The 12741-nt window shown below is 41.4% G+C and overlaps 1 protein-coding gene across 3 annotated transcripts in view; it reads right to left on the bottom strand.

Moving 5' to 3' along the window:
• Positions 1-12741, bottom strand: part of gdap2 (ganglioside induced differentiation associated protein 2) — a 358630-nt gene that overhangs the window by 330886 nt on the left and 15003 nt on the right. For all 3 annotated transcript variants that reach the window (XR_011917975.1, XM_072397435.1, XM_072397434.1), the window contains 4 exons: positions 12644-12720; positions 12034-12173; positions 6481-6535; positions 4950-5093 (listed from right to left, as the gene is read on the bottom strand). Coding sequence is in view for 2 of the 3 variants with exons in the window: in XM_072397435.1 (XP_072253536.1) it covers positions 4950-5093; positions 6481-6535; positions 12034-12173; positions 12644-12720 (416 nt within the window). In the remaining variant the exon portion in view is untranslated. The remainder of the gene's footprint in view (positions 1-4949; positions 5094-6480; positions 6536-12033; positions 12174-12643; positions 12721-12741) is intronic.

The raw sequence follows: 12741 nt of genomic DNA on the forward strand, positions 1-12741 counted from the left end.
AGATTTGATGAAAGGAATGAAAAAATGCAAAAGTATTTTTCATGTTTTTGAAGCTGTCAAAAAGCTGAACCATTTGGTGATAGCTGAATGTCTTCTGAACCGTTTAAAATTTAAATGGTGTCTCTAGCTGAAAGTATGTAGAATTAGTTAGGCTGAAAAGAAGAGAAAGAGTTTAAATTTGCATATAATTTTCATAAAATGTTAAATATTTTAAAAAAGTATAAAAGTTATAAACACCAAAAGCCGGAATCTTCTGAACGAGCTGAACGTTTTGATACCAAAATTGTAGAAATCGGTGAAAGTATGCAGAAGTAGTTAAGCTTCAAAAAACGTATGGAATAATAATAATAGTAAAGAGAAACAGGAAAACAATAGCAGCATTCTCACAATTTATGTGTCAAAGATGAGAAAGACTGTTGTCAGAGGAAGATGTGGCACGGCGCAGCGGAGTCCATGGCATGGAAGACTTACTAATGTGTGACGGTACCATTGATGTAGAGGTATATAAAGGTGATGCTCCCATCATGTCTTTTCCTGAGAAATTATTCAACAGGACGATGTCAGCCCTCATTCTGCCTGTTGGCAGTTCAGACTTCGATCATAACTCTTTCAAGCACTGAATTTTAGATTTGTTTATATTTTCCTATACTTGTGTCTGTTCATAAAGGATCGAGCAGGTTACACTTACAAATTATCGATCCATTTTTAGCAAACTTCCCAACTTCTGATTGCAAAGAACCACATTCCCCAACGGTTAAGTCCTAAAGGGAGTTTTATCTTTAGAGGTTGGCGTTAAGGCTACATTTCAGCAAATAAACAGAATAATTATTTTTTCCGCACTCCATCGGTAATGTAATCCAACCCTGCGATTTAAACGGTTTCTGTGAGGCAACAGCTCACAGGTGTTGGCATTAAAGTAGCTGCTCAGTTTGTCTGCTGGCTGCAGTGCAGAAAAGGGAAACTGCACCGAACTACAGCCTTAATGGAGGCAACCAGCTGTGTTCACATACTGGAAGTTTAAAGTTTAATTCCCAGCAAGGACTGAGGTTGATCCAAAAATGTGTTCTTTGTGAGTCACTGAAGGCTGGGAGTCCGCCAATATCTGTATCATTTTTCTGTTCCACCTCTTATCAAAATAAAATATATCGAGTTAATCATCTTTTATTAATCACCATCTCTTCAGGTCAAAGGTTGATCTAAGGATCTGCGTGTTATGACCGTTAGCAGAGTTCTTCTGAAGCAAACTGGGTGAATGGACAATTACATCCAATTCTAAAGATAAATTAAAAGATTACCCAACCTGAGATGGAGACACAGGGCTCCTGCAATGCAGCCAGGAGTCTGGGAATGGGTTACTAGCATTGTGTTTGGGCCTTTAGCCATCAGTACTGACCAGGCTCTGCTCCAAAGAGCTCTCCTATGGTCACACTGCAAGATGGAGAAGCCACTGCTTATTTTCCGGTGGAGAAAGAAGTTGAGTTTGCACACAGCGTTAGGAGACACCTTAATGCACAGCACAGGTTCTCAAAAAACACCTTGGCTCCACTCAGAGTGGGTCTGGGTGAGAGGTGGCATGGCAGGTTTATCCATATCCACCTCCCCAACTTTGTAACTGTATGTTTCATGCTAATGAATGAGGAAGTTGTTGTCCTGCGCCTTCCTTCGGGTCAGGAAACTGACCGTGATGATGAGCTTTCACATGAAAAAGTATTCCAAGTCCTTTCTGGGGTGCTGGAAGGAACTACCTGTGTGAACTCTTTTCTTTTACATGGAGATGTGAATGCGCTGAGTCCAGGAATGTTTAGTCATTGGATTACGATGCTAATCACAGTAAGGCCATAATAAAACACTATTCAAGGTTCACCATGCAGCCATGGCTATGGGCTTATGATCAGTTTTGTAGTTGCATAATTACTTCTGCAACTAAGTTTAGGGAGAGAGATGCTGAGCTCTCTGTTCAAAACACTTCTCAACACAGCTGGATCAGGTCGCAGACGCCAGTCCAAACATGTAATTATATTCTGGGAGCATGTGGCATTGGTCCCAAAGACTCAACAGCCAAGGGATTCTGGGGACCCGTGAGTCTGAATGTGTCATGTGCTGCTTCTCCACTGTTGGAGCAAACTGTGCAGATTTTGATGCTGAAATGTCACCGGTGTCCATTATTGGCAATAACAAAGGAGCTTAAAATAATACTTAGAATGGGTTCTAAGCCATTGCTTTTCATTACAGATGTCGAGATGTCAGCTGCCAGGTTCCAAGATGAGAGGTAAAGGTTTTCCAAGAGGTTTTCAACCAAAGAAAAGATGTGAAAGTGAAGTGCCGTGGCGGAGCATCAGCAGCGTAGCGACCGACACACACGGCAAACCTATGGGTGAAATACAGAATTTAACTGAGCCGCTGTTTTAATTTCCGTACCTCCTTTATGTGAGCACATTTTGAGTTTATGCCAACAGAACGTGTATTAACCGAGATTAAGCTATAGCACATATGTAATGATGTTAACTAGCTCACTGTTGCTAACGCGGATGAAACATGTGGCACTCTGGGCAGGTCATGTTTGATGTCATTCACGATTTTTTGGTATCAGATGAAGTAGTGAAACATATGATGGGATCACTATATATTTGCTTTTCTAAAGAGTCTGCAGATAAGTGAGTTCAATCTGTAGCACCTGGCTGATTGTAATAAGAGCTGTCAGTGGAAAGCAATGGAAAGGATAAAAAAAAAAAAAGGATAATTCAACTCAGTCTGGAAAAAGATGTTTGTATGACTAAAATTTGGAGCAAGAACAAAAAAATTGGGAAGGTTGTAAATAGAAAACATACAGGTCGACGAAGGAAGACTTCAAAGCGCCAGGATGGAAAAAACTCAAAGCAGTATGTCTGAAAATAGAAAAACTGATGGGAAACAAATGGGCACAAACAGAAGTTAGGGTTTGTGAGCAAACAATAAGAAACCAGTTACAGAAAAAGTAAAACCATGACTAACACCTTAAGAGAAGAAAACAAGGTCACGGTGGGACGAAGAGATGCAGTCATGGACTGTGGATGATTGGATCAAAGTGAAATTCAGAGATGAATCTGCTTAAAGATGAAACATGAGAATGACAAGCACATTTCTGCAATGATCAGTAATAAGGGGTTTACCATAAAGGCACAGGTGGGATTAACGGCACAGGTTTCTCATTCCGTCCATCAAAGGGAGAATGATGCTGTGAACTGTTCGAGCTTTTCCTCAGGAAAGACGCGTGAACTCCATGACACGGCTGGCAGCAAACAGTCCGTATCTGAAACTGATTGAAAATCCAATCCATTTTCTAAACCCGCTTAATCCCACTCGGGGTTGTGAAAGGGCTGGAGCCTATCCCGGCTTTAGAGTGGAAACTGAAAACAAAGGTCCACGACAAGGCTCCATCCCACACAGCTCATCCGTTAACTCCAAAAAACTAAAAAGTAACACTCAGAAACCCATTTCAAAGCTAGAGGAGCTACAACAAAGTACCGTAAATTCGGGACTATAAGCAGCTACTTTTTACCAGGCTTTGAGCACCGCGGCTTATAATAAGGTGAGGCCAATATATCTTTTTTTCGAAGACACGAAGAAATGCATATGATGCAGCTTTTAAGTTAAAGGCGATTAATCTGAGAAGAGATTGTGAGAGCGAAAATGAAGAAACTGAAGTGAGTGATGAAGTTCTGAGGTTGCTCAATTCGGACACGGAAGAAGATGACTTTGATGGTTTTAGTGCACAGGAGGAAGATGAAGAAGGCGATCGATGACTTTTCCTGGTTTTCTTTCGGAAAAAAAAAAGCATTTACGCCTTATTTGTTACCGATAGGTATTAAAGTTAAAACCATCTGTGTTACAGGCACTGTTCGAAAAAAAAAGCATTTACGCCACGTATTTGTAGTTACCGATAGGTGATTAAGTTAAAACCATCAGTGTTACAGGAGCTGTTCTAAAAAATAAAAAGCATTTAAATCCTCCAATTGTTGTGGCTATATCCTTTTTTCCAGGGGTTGTACACACTAATCCTGAACCCAGCAGCATTAATTTGGATGAATCATCAAGAGGAATCTATTCATACACACAAACACACATCTGTGCCTACCAATCTTAGAGTTAGAGAGACTTTCACATGGCTCAGTGTGCAGGAATAAAGTTGCCTCTTTTTAAAGCAGCAGTTTAATCAAAGCAACTTCACTCTGCTCAGGATCAACACAGAGCGTCCTGGACTGTGTAATTTTCATTGAGTTTGTCAGCAAACTGATTAATTAGTGTCATTCTTAGAAAAGGCAGACACATGTGAAAGGAAGATGAAATACTGGCTGTTTCCATCATCTCTGAAAAAAATATCTGAGAAATATCAAATTCAGATAAAAGAGAGCTCAGAAGTGCAGGGAATGAAACGCACATGGGTGTAAACATATTTCAGAGTTTGGCGTGCAAGTTTCCTTTAAACGACAGTAAACCAAGAGCGGATGGGAGGCCGATGGGAGACTGGAAAAGCATAAAGAAAAACACTTGAATTAAAAAGAAGAAGTCAGTGACTGGCATCGGAGAGCTTTAAAGTCACAGCGTGCCACTTCTTTATGGTGTAACCAGACTACATAAAGCTTTCCTTTCCAGATCAACTGGCTACTTTGCCAAGAAAACATATCACCATGTTTTAATGGAATAGGTTAAACGTTTAGCCTGACTGATTCCCGCTCACATGGTCCGGCTGCTTTAGCAGAGTGTACAATACCAGGAAACAAAACCCTTCCCCAGCTGAATATCCCGGGAGAATAAAAAAATTATTCATCTGAAGGAATGTTAAGCAACTAGAAGTCAGCTGATGTCGCTCTGTGGATGTTTTCAGGTCAAAAATCTTCTCGAAATTAACTTTTTTTTAAAAAATAAAGTGTGTGCAGAGTCGGTTATGGATCACGTGCGCTGCTTCTTACTCGAGCATCGTACTCCAGGACAAACGGAGGGATGTCGATCTGCTCGGGTTTGATGCAGGTGAAGAGCTGCGGCAGGTTGTCCAGGTAACGCACTTTGTCCTTCAAGCCAGTCACACTGAAGGTCGTGAAGAACCACGTCGAGACCTGGATCGAGCATGGAAACACAAAAAGGAACACTTCTTTTATAGTTTTATATGTACCCTGATGATTATTTTAAGTTCCTGACATAAACAAAGAAAAAAAGACCAGAACACAGAAAAGAAAACAGCAGAACTGGATTAACTCTAATTACACTTTAATGATCCAATGGAAAGTTTGGCCACTGGAGCAAAAAGTACTGTGGCCCTTGTAAACATTAAATAAACTGATACAAACCAGAGAGCATTCAAGGAGCGCATTTCTGCGCCAACAGGAAAATATTTAGAAATGTTTCATTTGCATCTGCATCAGGACGAGCATCTAAACACGTTGCGTAAAAGAAGCGATGCAGATTCTTTAATAATGTTTATATGTAGAGGTTGAAGCTCTGTCCAGGGACAGCATTAATCTTGGTGTCATTATAGCAGAGTTATTCAAACAAAAATGGTTTTGTTTCAGAAAATTTTGCAAGACTAATGTGCGTTTGTGTGAGCCAGAGTTTCACAATGTCATGGCAGGTCATAATCTGTACGAGCAGATAAATAAAGACGAGGAACAAAACGCTTAGTTTACAATCTGATTGTAACTGGCTATTTACATCTGAGGGAGCCATCGTGTCGTCCATGAAGAGCAACAGAGATCAAGTGTTGAAACATCCCATAGTTAAGCCGCTAAAGGCTCAGACTGCTGGAGGACCTCGTCTGTCACACCTTTCCTCACTTTGCTCTCTTTTCTCCCCGTTTCATTTCTCAAATGATATTATGTACATGTGACATTATTGTGGTTATTAACTTGTGTTTCCCTGTTCCAACAGGTATCCTTTGAATGCTGTTATGGTGTTTTTCCCCCCTCATTTCTGTCTTCTCAAACCCCAGCTGGCCGAGGCGGATGGCCACCCTTCCTGGTTCTGCTTCTGCCTTGAGATGACATTCGTTGTAATTTAGAGCTATATAACTTAAACTGAATTGAATTGAATTGCACAGGCTAAAATACCATTTTCAAAACCCTCTGAGATTATAATGATCCATGCATGTAACGAGAACTCCTGGCCTGGATGTTTGTTGTCCGGTCCGCTGCATGAGCCGCAGACGTTAGATGGCAGCTCATAAGTTCGCAGATTGTTTGAAGATGTATATTTGCCAAAACAATACAACAAAGTAGCGTGAAAACAGAAATTCTGAATCAAAAGTGATCCAAATACTCCATAAAAGGTTTGGAGAACTTTAAAATGATGAACCATCCCCCTGGGTTACAGTAACATTAAAGAAAAAGGCAACAATGGACGCTATAACTGCTACATCGAACAATGTTACAACGATGAAAACATTAAGATCAATACGCTATATATAAGCTCTATAGATCTAAATATCATGCAAAGATAAATGAATCTCACCTTTGAGCGAAATGTTGGATGCACAAAGTAGAAGGCCTTCAAATTCTTTTTAAACCTGGAACACAAAACAGTGGACCTAAGAGAAAGCCCCTCTCAGTTTGGGTTATGACTCACTAATCTTGAAATAAAACAGAGAAACAAAGCAGAATTTAATAAAAAGGAAAAAAAATAGAGTGTGGATGAAGTGAAAAAGATTAATCATCTGAAACTAGTCAAGTGTGTGAAGTCATTGTAGCCGCGCTTCCAAAGGCGCAGCTTCGCTGTCCCAAAAACACAACTGTACCAAAAATGAGCTGCAGGCTGTCCGCCAGCAGGGAAACATTCAGCAACGGACACGCTAAAACATGAGCTTCTCATGAAGCCAACAGCCCTCACATGCTTGCAGTGTGTACTATGCACAGGCAGGAGTCTGTCTGAGAGCAAAACCCAGGCTGTATGCAACCACTTCGACTGGGACTCATCTGCCAGCCTGCGCTCCCATCAGTGCATCCATTAAACGCCGGTTAGGCCTCATCATTCCACGGAGAGGCGTCCAGTCCCCAGCCGCCTTCAGGGCGCAATGCTCAGTCCAAAAGTGGCAACTAGCCAGCTTCACGGACCTGAAAAGGCACGGCCAACCATTCCACATGGGCTCTGTTAATGTTTTTGTACTGATGGGATCATATAAATTCCATTAAAATGCTTCATCGAACATGAAATTAGGATATTTAGTTTTTCCAGTAAATGACTTCTTCTGTAATGACTTTATTAAGAATACCTATTATTGGGCCAGTTTCTGCTGAACAGATGAAACACCAAAAAAAACCAACCTGGTGTGTCATAACTGGAGCCGACCCACTTCGTCCTCGGTGGCGCCCTTCCTCAGGACGCCATGCTCCAATAGAGTATTAAAACCACACCACTGGCAAAAACCAGAGATGCAATGCTGAGGTCACCAAACCAGTGTGAGGCTGTGAGGAAACCACAGCTTTCCTCTTTTTTTGTTTCCTTTCTCCCAAAGAGACGCTAAAGAGTTCCTCATACCAGTGTGACCGTGAGACCGCAGGGCTCTGAAATACCAGGACAAACAAAACACGAAGCTGCCCACACTGCTGCTACAAACGGCCCCTGAAATTAATCGGCACATTTCAGAGGTACAGCAGATTTAATCTGTTCTTAAAATACAAAACTTTTGGCCAACAGACCGAAGAACTCGATGTTCTGGATGAAAACCTGAGAGGATAAGCAGCAGAACTACCCCACGATCAGCCTCAACATTTCCACATTTTGCCAGACAGGTTTGGAAATGTCTTGTGTTCGAGTTTGGCTTCAGTCTGCTGGTTAGATCATATTGAGCCAAAATGCATCTGCAGCCAATCAACAGCTGGATGGATTGATCACGCTCGATATGTCGGGCCAGGCTTTCATTGCCTGTGGAGGTCAACGTCGCCAATTCCCCCTCCTTTAGAAGAAGAGAAGCCATAACTGCTTGAGGGATGAAACTGCTTCAAATTAGTCATCCAACTTGAAACAAGGAAGGGGCATGAATAGACTCAGCTCTGTTTTAAAAAGGTGCAACTCTTTAAAATTAGAAAGACGAGCGACTGCTCCAGAAGGCAGATAGCAGCCAAACTTCAGTCCGAGATAAACTACAGGTACGTTCTCGTATTTATGCCTTGACTGAGCCAAAGTGTGAAAATATGTACAAATAAATTGAAAAAAAAAAAAAAAACACAACTTGAGGCCGGTTGGTGGAGTTGATGGTGCTTGTTTAGTGAGCTGGAGGTTTGTGGGACGTAAAATAACCATGACATTTAAACGGAATCAGCATTACGCCCTCAGTCCTGTCATGAATCAGCAGAGTGTACCAACATCCTCGGGGTTATTGATAAAGACTGAATGGGGTTTCCCAGTTCCGATGAAAGGGTGAAGCCATACGAAGGCGTTTTCATTCTGCTTCAGTGGTGACAGCAGAAACCGGGTATTCAACTCTTCCCCTTTCCCGTTCTGAGCCTCCACCTTGTCTCTGAACCAGCTTTTGATGGCCTGTGTGTGAACTTATCACGTAACACAATGAGAAACATTTTCACTGCTTGTAATTTTCACGACAGAAAAAGTAAGAAAGCTGAGGAGAAACCCACAGAATGAAGTCATAGAAAGTGGCAGATTGACTGTGCGGAGTTTCCCACCGACACAGGAAGCCTTGTCAGTTGTGGTTACTAGAAACCAGAAAGAGATAAGAACTAGAGAAGTTGAATGAGGTTGTTCAGCCCATGAGTTTCTATGTTTTACTTGAGTAGCTTCCAGTTAAAAAGGATTTCTGGTCTAAGTGCTGATGCTGTACATTAAAGTGAAATAACCTGTGTGACTTGACTCCAGGCATCTGGACCAGCTAATTCTGAGTTGAATCAAACTGAAAAGATCCCAAATGTATGTGATTATCCCCAAACAGTTTCCTCAAAAATGCAGCGCATAGTCAGTCAAATCTAAATCTGGAAGAACTGTAAACTATAATGGATATTTACAAAGAAATGCTTGAGCAATAACCCTCTTTTATTTGCCATATAAAAGTTCGCCCGACATGTTTGGAACTAAAAACCTTAGATGATGAGAAGCATCAAACAGAAATGTAAAAAGAAAAGTAATGAACAACGTGGCAGAACACGGCTTTAAATACGTCTGTGAGGAGTTCGTAAAGGTAGCAGAGCGCCACAGGTATCACTTTTCATGACTCACAGATGGGGATCGGCTCTGATTGTTGCACGGAGCTGTAAACAATTCCAGTTTTTATTTGGAGGATGTGGCTCCTATTAAACTGGATCAAAATAGTTATCAGTGGTGAACCTCAGCAGATTACAAACAGAATGTTGCTGTGTTTGAGTGGTACTAACACAACATCTGAGTCCATGTGTACCGAGTATCTAATGATTTAATGCTGTGTGCGTGATGACAAACATCCTCCAGTGTCCCACAGCCTTTGGTCAATAAATTAAGTCTGATCCAAGTCTGACTGCTGGAATGCATCTCTCTGGCTTTCATGAAGCAAACCTGATATCTCAATGACAAATTATCATCTACAGGAAGCTCTAAGACCCTTTCAAGGTTTTGGCACTCTGGCATATCATCCTGCAATGGATTAAGTCAACGATTTTCTATCAGCAAATGATTTTCCGCAATGATGAAGCTCAAGATGTTCGATGCTTTCTCCACAGTTCCCCTAAAACTGCTCTCACTGCCAGACTGTCCACTGAAACTCAGCCCATTAGTACTATGCGTCATTTTGGAGCCACAGCAATCATCATTGAAGTAACTTTTAGACAACATCTGTGCAGTTTCATTCAGCTGCACTTACATGCGAAATGATCCCCATGAAGGAGAGTTCAAAGCAGCAGAATGTCCTGAATGTTTCAAAGACCCGGTCCACAGCAACATGGCGTTGGGCATATTTAACAGTCAATAACTCAATTCTGTCCAAGTACTGGAACAAGGACGGTGGTCTAATTAAATGGCCCAGACAAGCTCTAACTGCAGCTCGACTCAACTGTGCATGTTGAGCACTGAGCACTCGGGTTAAGGTTTATGGTCGTTTCAACCACAACGCGGCAGCTTTTTCTGTTGTGTGAAACAAAGAAAACCACAGAAAAGTCCTCTTTTCCCGTGAATAATGTGTAAAAGAAGCACTATTTACTTTTTTTTTATCATTTTAAAGCTGCACAAATCTTCATGTATCCTTCTCATCTGTGTCTTGATATAATCTTGTCCGTCTAGTGGATTCAGTTTGTGAACCATGACCAGAGATTTCAGTTCACAAGCACCGTGGATAGAAACTGGATACACCAGAGCTCAGCTGCAAGTCTATGAAATGTCTATGAAAATAAGAGATCCTTTTTAATAAATCAGCAAAACATTCCAAAAAGCTTTGTCAGCATTGCTCTTTAAATATAAAACACTGGCACTGCGCTGCATAACAAAGGTCTACGGCTTATTTTCACAGACAGCGACTTGTCATGCTTTGAGTTTTCCAATTTCTACGAACAGCTAAACAGAATCCACTTAAAACTTTGAGCCGTTTCATTAAGGGTCAGTCGCAGCCAGAAAATCCCCCTGAGAAGTCACTCCACGTTCAAGTTTCCACTTCCAAAAATGGCTGCCAGATTTCCACAAAACAAGCCGAGGTGTGGGCAAGATTTCTGGTCAGAGGAGGAGAAAAAGGGTCAATGCTGAGACTTCTGCGAAATAAAATTCAAAGAAAAACTTTGTATGATTGTCAGCTAGTTCAGGCTATTAAACCGTTCTGCTGCCAACCTCAAACATACAGATCTGGACGAGTGGGAGGTTAGAACAGTAACTCCAGACTGATACTAAATGGGGGCTAACGCCTAAATTCATTGGGCTTGGATTTGCTTTCAAGTTTCAGTTCCATATCCAAAAAAAAAGTTGGGACGCATCAAATAGTGTTTAATGAAAAATACTGGCTGATCCCGACTTTGTTTGTCACAGTGTAGCATCCCCTCTTACAGTCTGCGAACATCTGGGACCAGCTGCCGGACTTTTGGGAGACGAATGCTGGTGACTGTCAGATTTAGGAATCCAGGGTCATCTTTATCGTACTTTGTGCTTTAAAACTGGGCCAAATGTTTTGATACAGAATGTTGTTCAACGCTGTCCTGAAGAAATATCCAAGGGCTTGAAAAAGACGGTTGGATGGGAGCAGATGTTGCTCTAAAACCCGTTTCAGCATTGATGACGGCTTTCCAGATGTGCAAGTTTCCAGTTCCATAAGCACCGATGCACCCCCCGAACCATCGGAGATGCAGGCTTTGGAACAGATTACTTAGTGCTGATAACAGGCTGGATGGTCCCTCTCGTCTCCATGATTTCCAAAACTAATTTCACATTTGAATTAATCTGACCACAGAACAGTTTCCCAGTTTGTCTCGGTTCATTTTAAATGAGCTTTGGTCCAGAGAAGACGGCAGCGTTTCTGAATCATGCTCACATATGACTTCTTCCCTGCATGATAAGCTTTACGGTGATTTCTGGAAGTGTTCCTGAGCCCGTGCAGTGATTTCCAGGCCAGAAGACGACAGGTTTCAGGTCCCTTGCACACTGAGATGTCTCCAGATTCTCTGAATCTTTTCATGAAATCACGCTCAGTAGATGATAGAATATTAAAAGTCTTCATAATTTTACATATAGGAACATTAATCTGCTTCAGTTTTTTGAAGATTACTGAACCACTGCAACTAATTAAGTGCATCATGTTCTTCCATCTGTTTCCTCCTACGCTTACAGCCTTTTGCTGGCCTTGTCCCAACTTTCTGGAGACACATTGCTGCTATTAAATTAAAGAGATTTAGTAAAAATGTCTCACTTTCAACATCTAACATTTTGTCTATTGGAAATAAAATGTTGGTTTATGAGACTTCCTGAAAAGTGTCACAACTTTTCAGGAATTTAGGTCGTAAATAGATTAAAAAGCACAGATATAACACATGAATGCATTTTAAGGAAAGGCCTCACGTCGCAGCTCTCGTCTCTCTGTTAATCAGGACAGCAAAATGTCAGACTGACTTTGTGTCGACGATGTCATAGAGGTTTCTGAGGAAGTCTGAGTTCAGATGGTTGTGCTCTCCGGTCAGAGTGTGGAAGTAAACCATCACATACTCCTTCACGGTGATGGGATCCATCACGTGGATGAAGTACAACAGCGCCTGAACACAGAAACACAAACAAAGTGAGTGTGAACACACTTCTACGGACCTTTTTTAATCAATCCAGATTGTTTTCTGGATTATTTATGTTTGGTGACAGCTGAGGCTCGTCTGTCAGTTCTTTCCATTCTCATGAGGGGAACGTTTCTAATAAGGCAAACACGGGAGCCAAAGATTAACTGAATTTCACTGAGTTTCACACCAATATCTGAAAGGATCAGACGGCGAAATGAGACTTTTAACGCTTTAGTTTGGATATTTTGTTAGATGATGACACAGCAGGAAGTTAAATAGGTCCACAGTATTTGTGCGACAGGCACTGAAACAGGGAGCATTTGTATTTAGGTTTCGTGCACGTTTTCACACAAGCGACAAAAGAACAAGCAACCACACACAGATGCTGAAAAAATCCAAATCACAACAGACATTGTAGATCATAGTTTTGAAATACCCGTTTTCTTTTTTGTTACCTTTTCGAGATCAATGAGCGTCACTGGGATGTTTCGTCCAACAACGACCATCACTGTCCTGCCACACATATCCACCCCTTAAAGGTTGAAAACACAAT

This window comes from Leuresthes tenuis, unplaced genomic scaffold (genome assembly GCF_036924035.1).
Source record: "Leuresthes tenuis unplaced genomic scaffold, fLeuTen1.0.hap1 SCAF_12, whole genome shotgun sequence".
NCBI lineage: Eukaryota > Metazoa > Chordata > Actinopteri > Atheriniformes > Atherinopsidae > Leuresthes > Leuresthes tenuis.